This window comes from Conger conger, chromosome 7 (genome assembly GCF_963514075.1).
Source record: "Conger conger chromosome 7, fConCon1.1, whole genome shotgun sequence".
Taxonomy (NCBI): Eukaryota; Metazoa; Chordata; class Actinopteri; order Anguilliformes; family Congridae; genus Conger; species Conger conger.
The window spans coordinates 27,731,708-27,746,157 of record NC_083766.1 but is presented as its reverse complement, the minus strand read 5'-3'; the positions used below and the strand labels follow the sequence as shown (position 1 = coordinate 27,746,157).

Genomic DNA, 14,450 nt, shown 5'->3' with positions numbered 1-14,450 from the left:
ATCTGGGTGTAATTCCAAGTTCTGAGTGATAAAACCAATAAACTAACAAGAAGCGCAATATATCAAAACTAGATGGCAGATACTGTAGAACACTGTGATGATCAGGTCTCGATATTATATTGCTTTTTTTTTTTTTTACAGTTTACACCTTGAGGACCATAGTCAGTCAGTCCAAAACCAGGCAGAGATCAAAAACCAGAAAATCAAAAAAATCTGGGCACAGAAAAACAGGAAAACTGGGTCACAGAATAAGGCTAGAACTGGTAGAAAGGAATACAAGGGGAGACTCGGAAAACTGGAATAGACGATTGTTATACAAATGCCAACCATTTTAGGAACTAGCCGCAAGAAACTGGACAGGTTTCAATAGAACACTGAAGAACAGACAACGAGAAACAGATGAGTGACAAGACAGAATCACAGGAAGGAAATACATATAAGGAGTGTGAGGCGGAGACATTAAATGAACTGGTGAAATTAATTAATTAGTTCCTGAAACAGAAAACAGACTATGGTGGTCACAGAGGGTAACAAGAAGCAAAAATGTGAGAGACTTAGACAGAAAATGGAGAACAGAGAACCACAGATGGCAAAAGGGCACAGACGTGACAGAACCCCCCTCCCAATGACTGGACGGTCACCCAAATAATACCATGGGGAGGCGGAACAGGGAGGGTGGGTGGAAATAAGGGAAAGTACAGGTGACCGCATGGTCTCAGACAGGCCTGGGCTTCAGACGGACAGGGGGCTTTAGACCTGGACCTGGAGGGGCAGCCAAGATCAGAGGCGTGCAGGAAAGTCCGAAATCTAGTGGCATAGTCTGACACAGAACACAGTAAGTAATGATGTTTTCAGGTTCCAACTGAGGTTCATGAAACTTTTCTCTCATCCATTGAGGGGCCCTTACTGGACTGTTTTATGTAATCATTTGTTGTGGGTACTTCACCCGAGAATCAATTTCAATTAAAGACTGGGAGGCCCCTATCTTTGTTAGTGCTGCACACATTCATATCTTATGCAATTCATAGAGAGACCTGATTGCTGATACATAAATGCCTAATGCCCAACCTTCAGGAAAAATGTAAAGGCCTTTGACAGGATCTTATGTAATTTTATCTGCAAATGGTTCGCATTTTTTCAACTTACAGGCACAATACATAATTGCTGCTAGACCACTGCCTTGGAAAAATACAATTAAAAATTAAATAAGAAACTGATATTTCACTGTCCAACTATAAATGCAGAAATATAAATGCATACCCACAACAAATATACATGCCTAATTTTAATAAATTGATCTTCAAAATTTTCCCAAATGAAAAATTAGTCGGGATCAAACGCTGAAATCGTTGTTCCAGTTGGCATGAGGTGGAAGTTGAATGCAGTTATTTAAGTCACAGGAACATACATTATTCATGGCGAATGGTTGGGGCGGCCTCAGAACCTTAAATAAAAAATATATGGCAATTCATTGTAAAATAGGTTGGCCATACTTTCCACTGTACACTTTTCTGTGTCTGCTCCTCCTTTCCCTTCATATTTACTTGAGACGTGCTCTAAAGGAACCAAGAAGGAAAGCAAAGTGAGCAAACGAGGGAAAGAATTTGGAATCAATTACAATTATTTTTTATTGAAGGAGGGAGCATTTTAATAAATCGAGCGCAGCCGAAGATTCCGGTTTGGCGTTTCATTGAGTCGTACCGTTTGACCTTCTACATTTTCCGTAGGAGGAGTAAACAAATCTGTAATGACATCTTGCTTTGCTGCTATAGAAACGAGAAAGCTAATCTGAGGATTAGCTGGCTAATGTAGTATATTCAACTCTGTATTGCCTGTGGGTGTTTGTATTCGGTGAACGCAGTAAAACGTCGACACTGTGTGTAATGCCATAATGTCTGCAGCACCTGCGGAGATGAAAGAAAAGTAAGTAACGTTTTCCCCTGGTTAACTATGCTAGCGAGAGCTAATTAAATTGACATATTTTACCTACACTTGCGAGCTAACGAGCAAACAACTAGCTGGCTAACTAGTTACGTTGGCTCGCTCTACATAATTTAGCTAGAATTGATAATTAGCAAAATTAGCTAGTATATTGCTATAACTATCCTGCAAGCTTCTTGTAGTGGCTTTGCTCACTGGCATGTTTGCTAAGATGAGCTATTCCTTTATTCAGTGCCTTTTGCTAACCAGCTAGCTAAATTAGATTCGAAGCTGTTTTACGCGGCCTGGATGCTTAACTACAGGGCATGTAACGTTGAATTAAAGCGCTTCAGTATTTTGGTTGCCCAATTTGATTTTTGCACTTCTTTTTTTTCTCTTCTTCAATGTGCTACGTTTTGCTATAGAGTTGTATTTTGCATTTGTATACGAAAATGCTAAAAAATGATTTTGTTGAATGCTTTATAATACTTGATTTATATATATATGATTTATATTTTATCACAAAATTATTTACAAGATACAAGGCTTTGTGGCTCTCTTCTATGCAGACTTCATGTCATGTTTTCATTCCCCGAGAAATGCTTGTCAATTTATGTCGTTCCCATTTTTTCTTTGAAATGTTCCTTTCAGTGTGTATAAGGGAAAAAAAACATTTGGTAATATGTTTTCCAAATATATTCATTTTTTAAATGTCAAGCCTGTTTTCTTCTTATGAATAAATACTACAATGGTGGTAATGTATTTTCCAGAAACACAAGATGGTGTTTGATGATTGATGATTCTCAGAGAATATTGAGGGCTGACATAGGCCGACCTAGCAGATGGGAGGGAGAGCCTGCCACCTGTTACCTAGAATTACATGTGAGAAAAACGAGGAAGGGGAAGACATCCTGAGCATCCACAAAATTGTTTGATAAGGAAGGATTTTAAATGGCAGTCTTGTCTTAAAAACTTTTTTACTTAAATATAGATATAATGTGCAATATCAAGAAAGAAATCACTATATATTTTGGAATTTGTATAAACAAATTATTTTGTACTCATTACATTTCATAACATTACAATCACTTGGAATATCTTATCCAGAGTGATTGTAGAGTGTACTGTGTGAGTGCAGTAATGTAAATCAGTGATAAATAAGTCAGTTTGAAAACAAATTAGAGGTAGAGACATGAACTCAATGGATGCGATATGTTGTGTTTTTCTTCGGTCTGTGTGCTGTGTAGTGCAGATTAGCCTACACCATTCAATGTTGCTAGGGTTTTGTGCTTTCTAGCTGGTGCAGTTATTTTAACATTTTAACATTTTATTTTAAAATGTTATTTTAACATTTTTTCAGTGCTGAAGCAAATGCCAAATGGCTGGATGCCCATTATGATCCAGTGGCCAATCTGTATACCTTCTCACCCTGCATCGGTAGGTGGCCCAATGTCTGATGAATATATTTTGCTTGGGTTGCTGCATGTTGCCCTGCTGTATTATTTGGCAAATTAGGCTATATCATACAGTAATAAGGGGACCCATTTGATAAGCCATTGTTGTTGCTTTTTGTATTAACCAGCACATGTTTGCCATTGTATGTTTAGTTTTTTTGTGAAGGTTTTATTTATTTTTGTTTTATATGCACATATTGAGAGAAAAATAACACAACTAGCATAACAACTACTTAAAATAGCAGCTGTGATAATATTAGACCTACCCGGTTTTGAGAAGTAACTTGTTGGCCTATATTTCCCTGTTGCTTGTGGTCTTTTATGCTGTGATTTATTACTAGGTTGCATCTTGAACTTCAGGGATGCTCAAGAATATATCTTCTGTGGGGAAAAGGCTCATTGTTGGTGTATTTTATGTTGTCTTCGGCAGCTCTGGCAGACCTGCAGGGTGACGGGGATAATAAGGTAAGATTCGGGGTTCAGCTGGAGTGGTAGGTTTATGCACCTCTGCTTTTTTTTCTGCACTGTAAGCCTGCTTACGTCTTGGTAATGTCTGCTGACATATTCCAGATCTTTGAACCATCTCTATCTCACTGATGCGGGGATCTGGGGTACGGTTGCTGGTATAGTCAAAATGCACTGACTGCATTAGAGGAAGGTGTACTGTACTGTTCTCCTGTACTGTCCATTGCTGCTGCTGCTAGCTGGCGCTGTTTAGAATGGAAAAGGCTCAGTTCATACATACTGATATATGAACTTAGCCTTCATACATCTGCATGTATGAACTTAGCTGTTTGAGGCTTTGCTTATTGCTCATTTCTGTTTGAGGATGTTTCTCCCCATTAGGGAATTTTTTTTTATCATATGCTATCTGGGGGCTTAGGGGTGGTGTTTCCCCCTTTCTTTCTTCCCCTCTGCGTGTTACTTTGTGACAGTCTGCTGTGAAAAGTGCTATATAATTGAAATTGAATGGAAATGAATTGTGGGGGTGCAGCTGGTGGTGGGTGACCTGGGCACGGGCGTGTGCAGCATGAAGCTGAAGGTGTACCGCGGCACCAGTCTGATGAGCGAGAACACTCTGCTGGACCTCCCCACTGGCCTGGTGTCCTTCTTCATGGACCAGCATGAGCCGCGCACCCCCGCCATCGCCGTGGCCTCCGGGCAGTTCATCTACATCTACAAGAACCTGCGGCCCTACTTCAAATTCACACTGCCCACCCTGGAGGTCAACCCCCTGGAGCAAGACGTCTGGAGCCAGGCCAAGGAGGTGTGTACATGCGCATCCACATCCATCAGTCCATTATCCGTTGTCTGCACCAGCGATAAATAATAGCCCCGTTTTGAGACTACGGATGAATACTTGACTTGAGCAGATGTTCCGTTTCATTTTGGTGCGGTGACACATAGCCAAGTTGTAACCATTGCTGCTGTCAATCTGGTGAACATTATGGAGTTCTTGAACACGAAAGCTCTGGAAATTGTTGGCTTCTGGTTTTAAAAAGAATCTGTGCATAGAGCCAGTTTCCCAAAACATGAAATTGTCAGTGCTAGTTATTAATGCCCCCAGTACAGTATAGTATGGCTAAGCTAGCTTGCTAGCAATGCGTTGGGTATTGGCATCCAACAATACATGTCTAATTCTGTAAACTGCATGTGCATGTGCATCATGTAAAATTGAGAGCCTTTCCTCAGTTTGCTTTTTGCTGCATTCATTGATAATTGGATAATTCTGTGAACACTATCTTAACGCGTTAAATTAGGCAACAGGTGATGTTGCATCTGACTCAGCTAGCATCTCCCTTGGCCCATGCCAGTCCACCTGAATGTGAAAGTCTTTTGTGCGTAGAGCCTGGTTTTTTTTGCTGAAAACACAGGTATACCCTCCAGTGTGTCGCAGCTGAACTGGCCTTCTGTCATTCTTCTGCAGGACATGATTGACCCCATGTCTTTGAAAGAAATGCTGGAGGGAATCAGGTGAGTAGTTTGCTGAGATACACTGAGATCCGGGCTGAGGATTCTGTTCCCGTACAGCTCAATGACCTAATAATGGCCTGTCTCACCAGTGGGTAGTTAAGGGGCAGTTCAACCAAAAATTAAATTAAAGTATGTTTCTGCTTACTCGACTATCTATTCATCCAGTTTCGATGGGCTGTTTTCACATTTTCTAGACTTGAGATGTTGCTGTTAAGTTTTTAAAATGTTCAAATGTTCACTTTTTGGCACGTTGATTACCAGAAAATAGAGGCCCATGATATCACGGTGAACTGCATCTAATTTTGACACATCTCAGTATCAAACTATCTGGAAACATTTTTGGGTGGACTGCCCCTTTAAAGCTGCTGATCCCAAATGTCCTTCAATGCTTCAGACCTTCACTTCCCTATAAAAGCCCCTCCCTTTAATGCTGACTTCCTTTTAGCCATCCACATTAGGTTTTACTAATGTCACTCAACTTTGTTTTTGCTTCATTCCAGGGACAAAGCTGACATAGCCCTCTCTGTCCGATCCCTGAAGTAAGTCAATGAAAAGTCTTGGAATGGGAAGGTTCTGTGTGTGTGACTCTGCATTCTGTAGAAATGCAGGCTATAGAATGGCTACATTTTACTATTTTTACAATACCTAATACGTTAACTACTGTGCAATGCAACTCCAATACTAACACAGTGGTCGCAAATAGAGCTATAGCCTTCTGTTGGGAAAACAGACCCTTCGATTGTTAAACGTTTCTTTAGAAATTTCAGTGGGAAATTAATAAAAAAGGCCTTTTGATGTAAAGTAATTTTTTTCTGAACAGAGTCACAGGGCCTCGGGGACCTGTTCCTTCTGTAATGAATATTCAAGTTTGATTTTCATCGACAGCCCATGAAACAAACTCGCCTTAGCTTTTAGTTAGATAGCTATTACTATATAGAATTGTATGGAACAGGAAACCAACTCTGACATGGATAAAGCAATTGAATTTGTGAAATAATGTGTAAATTGCCTTTCTAATGACATCAGACTCAAGATTATTTAATTAGCATTGCTAATCAATACTAAATACAAAGACAAATACTTTTTTGGTTTCAGGATAAAATAAGTTAATATCTAAGTTCTTTGGGTCTTTATTGATAATATAACTGTTATGGGTTGATCGGATGGGTCTTTAAAGGGTACCTGTACCCAAAACGAGCATATGCCTAGATCTGTTCAATATATCATAACTTTCACATTCTTGTAAGATAAGTAAGTCACGTATAACAACGTTATCCCGTAACACTTCAGTGAGCCAACATATCGCCGAATACTTGAGGATGGTCTGACGTCAAGTCGTTGACGGCTCAAACCGGAAACAGTGGAGTATATACTGTACGCAAAATCATACAGAGAATTTGCAGTTTTTTGTTTGATCTAGCCATCATTGTGAGTTGCAAAAATTATTCAGAAACTTCCAACAGATTATTTGTATGAACCACTGAAGAGAGATTATCCCAATTTATTATGCTTAGGTGGAGAAAGTGACAATTAAGATGATGACATTATGAGACCTCAAAGCACAATCGCTAACTCACAAGGATCGCATAAAACACGCATCGGCTCCTGGCTCGCAAGGCTTGATGTCACTCCTTCGTCTAGTCTTTGGCAATATGTCTGCTCACGGACGTGTTACTGGTCCCCAGTGTAGTCCGATAAAATAAATGAAATGTGTTGTTACACGTCACTCACGAGAATGGGAAATTCTTTTTTTTAATATATAATATTTTTTATAATATATCGATCAGATCTAGGCATATGCTCATTTGGGGTACAGGTACCCTTTAATGAACATTTCAAACATCTTTCCCAATTGACCAATTGCAATAATGATAATGGCACTTTTAAAAGCACTGGCAGCAGTCAGGAGAATTGTTCTGCGCTCGTGCAGGTTTCTCATGCTGGACCCTCAGGAGGCCGAGGCTTTCGTCCACCTCCACAAGCAGCAGCCAATCCGCAGACAGGTGATCTGCCGCCCGCAGGCCAATGCCCCTCCCACCATTGCTCCTGTCAGGAACACAAAAGTTCCATGTCATGTCAACAAGAAGACGCAGCATGCCTGTTTATAATAATTCATTGTGAAGTTAACCAAACAAAACAAAGGTATTGCAAGCAAAAGTGAATGCCACTAGACAGTTAACCTATATTTACACCACTGTTGTATATGTATAATTTTATTATTCTAATAGCAAAGGAAAAAAGGGTAACCACACGCACACACTGATGCCCATGCCTGCGCCTGCAGACTGTCATCACCTGTATCAGCACTCTGAAGAAGAACATGGCGGATGAGGATGCAGTCAGCTGTCTGGTCATTGGCACAGAGAGCAAAGATGTCTACGTCCTGGATCCGGAAGCTTTCACCATCCTGTCCAAGGCAAGCCAAGACCTCTCCAAGACAATCTTCTCCTTTCTGCTCCTCTCTCTTTTCTTTCCCTCATCTCTTTCTCTTTTCTTCTCTTTCTTTCTCATCCTTCAATCGTCCGTAGACAGATATAACCTGTTGTCACACTGAGAAGTTGCATTTTCACACGCATCACTGCAATTGTATCCTTGTTTAAGGTGCTACAAGGTGCCTTGATTAAGTTCTACAATGTCTAAGAACCAAGTAAGTTATATTCAGGCAGCCACAAAAAAAAAACTCACTGGGGAGATTGTGTATTAATAGCCAAAAGGACAAACAAAAACAAAAAAATCTTCTGCTGCTGTGTTTTTAGCAAGAGTATGGAATTTTTATTTGTTGGTCAGCAGGTTCCATGGAATAAAGCTTAATGATGACGTGCTTTCCTTCCCCCGTCACACATACCACACACACAACACACACACACACTCACACCCACATTCACACTCACACTCACACTCACACTCACACACGCACACACATTCACACTCACACTGCGCACACACACAAACACTCACGCGCGCACACACACACACACACTCACGCGCGCACACACACACACACACACACACACATTCACACTCACACTCACGCACGCGCACATGCACACACGCACACACACCCACACACACACACACACACACTCACGCGCACACACACACACACACACACACACACACACACACACTCACACACAACACATACACACACTCACACCCACATTCACACTCACACTCACACACACACACACATTCACATTCACACTGCGCGCACACACGCACACACACACTCACGCGCGCACACACACACACACACTCACGCGCGCACACACACACACACACACACTCACGCGCACACAAACACACACACACACTCACACATTCACACTCACGCGCGCGCACACACGCACACACACGCACACACACACACACACGCACACACACACACGCGCGCACACACACCTCACGCACACACGCTCACACACAGATGTCCCTCCCCAGCGCCCCCACTCTGATGGACGTGACGGGGCAGTTTGATGTGGAGTTCCGTATCACGGTTGCCTGTCGCAATGGCAACATCTACATTCTCCGCAGGTAGGGAGCTGGCCTGGCGTCCGCTGCCTTAATGCTGAGAGTAGAGATCATCACAGTAGTCTAACCTTCCAGTAACTAAAGTGTGCATTACTGTTGCTTTTGTGAGGAAAAAGCTCACTTCTCTGAAAGCAGGGCAGCCTGTAGCGTAGTGGTTAAGGTAAATGACTGGGACGCGCAAGGTCGGTGGTTTGACCCCCGGTGTAGCCACAATAAGATCCGCACAGCCGTTGGGCCCTTAGCAAGGCCCTTAACCCTGCATTGCTCCAGGGGGGATTGTCTCCTGCTTAGTCTAATCAACTGTACGTCGCTCTGGATAAGAGCGTCTGCCAAATGTAATGTAATTCAGCATCCAAGATAACGCCTACATTATTAGCTTCAGAATTGTCTTTTATACCAATTCTGAGGTTCTTGGATATTCTCTGTGTCTGAGCCAAGACTATCTCTCGATCCAATTATAAGGACCTCAGTCTTATAATGAATTCTGTGATACCCAGAGTGTAATCTCTCTCAGACATTTTTCCTCTGTAATTTGATTTTCATTTGAATGTTGATGCATTCTACATCTGTTAGGACAAGAGTGAAAATTAGCACTCTGCACCTTTAAATAAACATAATTATAAATATTGGCCTTGGTTTCTTAAATTTTGAATATTTTTTATTGCTGAAAAAGGAGACCAGTTTAACTTAAAACCATTTTTTTTAGAAATGAATTAATTGACCTCACATCCTGTGTGTTTCCTCTCAGGGAATCCCCCAAGCCAAAGTACTGCATCGAGCTGACCTCACATCCTGTGGGCCTGGTCAGGGTTGGGAAGAACGTGGTGGTGGGCTGTGCTCAGGAGACCCTGCAGGGCTACACGCAGAAGGTGAGAACCAGCACACCTGAGCGTGTTTCCTGCATACCTGTACACACTTGTTTTCACTGTGCACCTGTATGCACACCTGACTGTATGACCCATATGTCTGTACATGCAGCTGACTGTTTAAATTCTACACCTGAACATACATCTCTGTGAATCTGTGAATCTGTAGGTGTCTGTGATCTGCCTGTGCTGGGTATGTTCCACCAGCAGAGTTCCTACACAGCTCAGCTGGGGGGCAGGCTGCAAACGTAACGACCTTTGACCTCTGCTCCAGGGGAAGAAGCTGTGGACGGTGTACCTCCCGGCCCCTGTCACCGCCATGGGACTGATGGACCACCACGGTAGGGGCTTCCAGGCCGTCCTGGTGGGGCTGGCCAATAGTGAGGTGCACCTCTACCGGGACAAGAACCTCGTCAGCACCGTCAAGACCCCGGTACGCCAGGCCTATAGGGCCTTTAACTCGCAGTGACAAGCTGAAATCAAAATCAAACTTTTCCCTCAATTTAGTCAATTCAATTTAGACATACAAACATGTCTTAAAGAAGATATTCCATGAAATGTATAAAATTGTAATACTTGTGTATTTTCACTCCAAAGCTTTTTCCCATCCACTTACTTGAAGACGTTTTGAATTTAGATTTCACGTCATTGTGTACCAGTGGGCGTGTATGTCGATCAGATGTCAGTTCCAACGTCGGAATGCGTGCATTCTTCCCCCTCCTCATTTTAAGTTAGTCAAGTCGACTCGCGTATATCGCGTATACTTACTATATTTGTCATATCGCGGAAGCTAGTGCTGCTCTAACTGCTGTTTCACAGTCACTGACTGGTATGGACCAATTAGAACCGTTTACTGCTCATTTCAGGACGTGGTCACCAGCATCTGCTTTGGGAGGTACGGTCGAGAGGAAGGCACCCTCATTATGACCACTAAAGGTAATGCAAATGAAACAAAGTTACTGTATGAGTGTTTGTGTGTGTGTGTGTGTATGTGTGTATGTGTGTATGTGTGTATGTGTGTATGTGTGTATGTGTGTGTGTGTGTGTGTATGTGTGTATGTGTATGTGTGTGTGTGTGTGTATGCACGTGCGCTAATGTGTGCTGTGTTGAAGGGGGGGGTCTGATGGTGAAGATCCTGAAGAGGACAGCAGTGTTTGAGGACAGAGACATGGCCCCTGGGCCCCCCCTCGCTCAGAGCATCCGCCTCAACGTCCCCAAGAAGACCAAGCTGTACGTGGACCAGACCATGAGGGAGCGTGAGAACGCCGTGGGTATGAGCCTTCTCCGCCCAAATGCATGAGACGTCGCCTCACTGTTACTCCGACCACCCCTCGCCTGAGCACAAACGTCCAAACACGCAAACACAGGCATGTGTAGCCTCCCTACAAGCCAACCCAACCACCCCTCCCCTGAACCCAAACGTCCAAACTCAAGCACAGCACATTATAGCAGCCACATACACTCACTTATCACTTTATTACACCTAGTTATTAATGCAATTATCTAATCGGTTGTCAATTGTGTGGCAGCAGTGCAATGCATACAATCATGTAGATACGGGTCAGGAGCTTCAGTTAATGTTCACATCAACTATCAGAATGGGGGAAAAAAGTGACTGATCGTGGAATGATTGTTAGTGGCTCAGTTTGCAAAGAATGGTGAAAAAAAAAAACTAATAATAATAATAAAATCCAGTGAGCTGCAGTTCTGCAGACAGAAATGCCTTGTTAATGAGAGATGTCAAGAGGAGAATGGCCAGACTGGTCAAAGCTGGCAGGAAGGTGACAGTAACGCAAATAACCACACATTACAACAGTGGTATGCAGAAGAGCATCTCTGAACACACAACGCATCATCATTTTTAAGTGCATAGGCTACAGCATTAGAAGACCAGAAAAATAAGTCTAATAAATACCTAATAAAGTGCTCACTGAGTGTATTCTGACCCTTCTGTCGATCACACACGGTTTTCTTTCTCATGCTGTATTCTTTATAACTGCTGGTAAGACATGCGCTAATGTTTAGTTTTGATAATATTTGGGACTTTTTATGAATGTAAGGTCTCTTTATCTCTATTTCTCATTCCTTTGTAGTTCCTTATATATTTATCAAAAATACGAAAATGTAATGTATGCATTCTAATAATTAAATTGTTGGTTGCGCCTAATGTATGCCTAATGTAAGGCTTTGTCCTTGCTGCGTTCAGCTATGCACAGAGCCTTCCAGATGGACCTGAGCAGGCTGCGTCTGGCCGTGGCCCGGGCCTACGTGAAAGCCCTGGAGTCCAGCCTGACCCCCATGTCCTCCAGCCTGTCGGAGCCGCTGAAGATGAACGCCGTGGTGAGCGTGTAGCGCGAACGCACGATGCGTGCCAGGCATGTTTGAGTGTGGGCGCCCACGCATGCTGACTGGCCGGCTCCTCTCTGCAGGTTCAAGGCCTGGGGCCGTCCTTCAAGCTCACGCTCAACCTTCAGAACACAGCAACCTGCCACCCCGTCATGAACCTGGCCGTCAGCTTCCTGTACGACCAGACGCTGTACAGCATGAGGAACGCCTTCTTCCAGGTCATACCGCCGTCCATAACAACACACATTACATTACATTACATTACATTACATTATTGGCATTTAGCAGACGCTCTTATCCAGAGCGACGTACAGTTGATTAGACTAAGCAGGAGACAATCCTCCCCAGGAGCAATGCAGGGTTAAGGGCCCTGCTCAAGGGCCCAACGGCTGTGCGGATCTTATTGTGGCTACACCAGGGATCGAACCTGCGACCTTGCGTGTCCCAGTCATTTACCTTAACCACTACACTACAGGCCACCCATACACACTGCTTACCGGAATTGAGCACAAGATTAACACTACATGTATTATTCAAAGGAAATGGCAGACAAAATGCATTAGACGATGAAGCGAGATTTCATACATTGGCCTACTGAACCACCCTGTGCCACAACTTTCAGATGCCAGAGAGGTTGCGAGGGGGACGTGCTCACAAAATAAATTACTCTAATTCATTCAAGTTTCTAATGGAAGAAAGAGGTCATATTATGGATATAGTTGCACACAGCCAACGAACAGCTCATTTTGCTGTGTTATTTCTTTTTATTATGTGTGGTGTTCATGGTTTTAATTATTTTAAAACAAAACTTTAGCTGGATTTTTCTTGTCCATAGACTTCTGTTCATAGCTGACACTCAAATTGAAAAGCTTGTTATTATCACTTGCTCTTTATACATCGTTACCTGTTGCACATGCATACAGTGCCTTCCGACAAGGCTGGCACCTTTGACATAGATGAGGGGAAAAAAGGCTGTATAAAATGAGCACAGGAATTGAGCTGTATTGTATGCTAATGAAGAAATGGCACAATTATAATATTTTACACAATTGCAATTGCCTCGAGAAACAAGGTGCCCTGTTTTCAGTGTAACCAAAGTCAACAAAAGCATTACTTTTGAACACCACCTTTGATGATAGTGTAGAGCCACAGTCTCCAACCCTGGTCCTGGAGAGCCACAGGGTCTGCTGGTTTTTGTTGTTACTCTGCACTTAATGAGAGCAGTTGATTACACAGTTAACTCGCTTCACCCGGATACTTGGGTCTCAACTGGGTGCTGATTTTAAGGTGAAAACAAAAACCAGCACACCGGGTAGCTCTCCAGGACCAGGGCTGGAGACCATTGGTGTAGTGAGAGACAGAATTCCGCCAGACATATGCAAAAGTAGATTTCAGTTCGCATGTCAAGACACCCAGGTACATTTTCGCTTGTTTCTGTTCAGGTCCCCCTGCTAGTCCCTGGACTGAATTACCCCATCGATACCTTTGTGGAGTGCCTGACTGACAAGGGGATCTCTGATATTATCAAAGTAAGGTCTTCGCAGAAGTCCCTTCTGGAATAGGGTAGAATTGCTGAAACGTTCTGTACCATACTGTAGCACTTGAGGTGTGCTCCAGTTATTTAAATGAAGCGTTCGTTATGAAGTTCTCTATTCAATTCAATTAAATAGATTATTCTCTTTCATTCTCTCATTCTCTCCCTTCCTCTCTCCCTCCCTCCCTCCCTCCCCCTCTCTCCAGGTGTTTGTTCTTCGGGAGGGGAAAAGTGCACCACTGCTCACCGCCCACATCAACATGCCCGTCAGTGAGGGACTGGCTCTCAGTTGAAATGACAGTTGATATGACACAAACATGAATACCCAGTACGCACATACCCAATCCCATACCAACGCGTACAAATGCTCACTCACACAGGAACATTAACGGGACCAGTCAGTCGGAATGAAATCTGAAACTCCGTAGGGGCCGGTGTATAAACACAACAAAAACTGGTAGAATAGGTCTCCATGGTGACAGGCTGTGAGGTACTCTATGTTTAGGGTGACACCTGCTGGCATCTAGCTACTGTACATTACTGTAGGGCCTGAACTCAGATGCTGCCAAAACACTGTTTGATTGGCAGCTAACTGGGTTGTGTTAATGTCTTATTTTGTAGACTCTTTGGAAACTTAATATAGTTTGTTATTCTGTAAGTGTACATATAGTAATATTTATATGTAAAATGTATTATTTATTTGTATCAATTTGTAGTTATGAAAAACCTAGAATTTGTATTCATTATTAAAATGTGGTCTGATGAGTCCACAATGAGAGGATTTCATAAAAAAAAACATTTCATATTCTGAGTTTTGTTTCATT

The 14,450-nt window shown here is 42.7% G+C and overlaps 1 protein-coding gene across 2 annotated transcripts; it reads left to right on the top strand.

Annotated features, from left to right (window-relative positions):
- The first annotated feature begins 20 nt into the window (after positions 1 to 20).
- bbs1 (Bardet-Biedl syndrome 1) lies at positions 21 to 14,415 on the top strand. 2 transcript variants are annotated; one of them, XM_061247555.1, is made up of 17 exons: positions 21 to 1,923; positions 3,281 to 3,357; positions 3,805 to 3,839; positions 4,369 to 4,641; positions 5,302 to 5,348; positions 5,849 to 5,887; positions 7,279 to 7,351; positions 7,633 to 7,764; positions 8,776 to 8,882; positions 9,628 to 9,748; positions 10,020 to 10,178; positions 10,612 to 10,681; positions 10,859 to 11,017; positions 11,953 to 12,086; positions 12,176 to 12,310; positions 13,535 to 13,621; positions 13,833 to 14,415. In XM_061247555.1, exons 1-17 carry the CDS (start codon positions 1,892 to 1,894, stop codon positions 13,917 to 13,919), a joined length of 1,767 nt encoding a protein of 588 aa, XP_061103539.1. In that variant the 5' UTR covers positions 21 to 1,891; the 3' UTR covers positions 13,920 to 14,415. The 2 variants fall into 2 exon arrangements, with proteins under 2 accessions (XP_061103539.1, XP_061103540.1); XM_061247556.1 differs by lacking the exon at positions 21 to 1,923 and adding an exon at positions 2,714 to 2,802.
- The last annotated feature ends 35 nt before the right edge of the window (positions 14,416 to 14,450 follow it).

What these genes read in the sequence shown, in the direction of transcription:
- bbs1 (XM_061247555.1), top strand. Translation starts at nt 1,892, where the DNA reads ATGTCTGCAGCACCTGCGGAGATGAAAGAAAA. An exon ending in TCTGGAGCCAGGCCAAGGAG is followed by an intron (nt 4,642 to 5,301) that starts GTGTGTACATGC and finishes ATTCTTCTGCAG; the next exon opens with GACATGATTGACCCCATGTC. An exon ending in GGATCTCTGATATTATCAAA is followed by an intron (nt 13,622 to 13,832) that starts GTAAGGTCTTCG and finishes CCCTCTCTCCAG; the next exon opens with GTGTTTGTTCTTCGGGAGGG.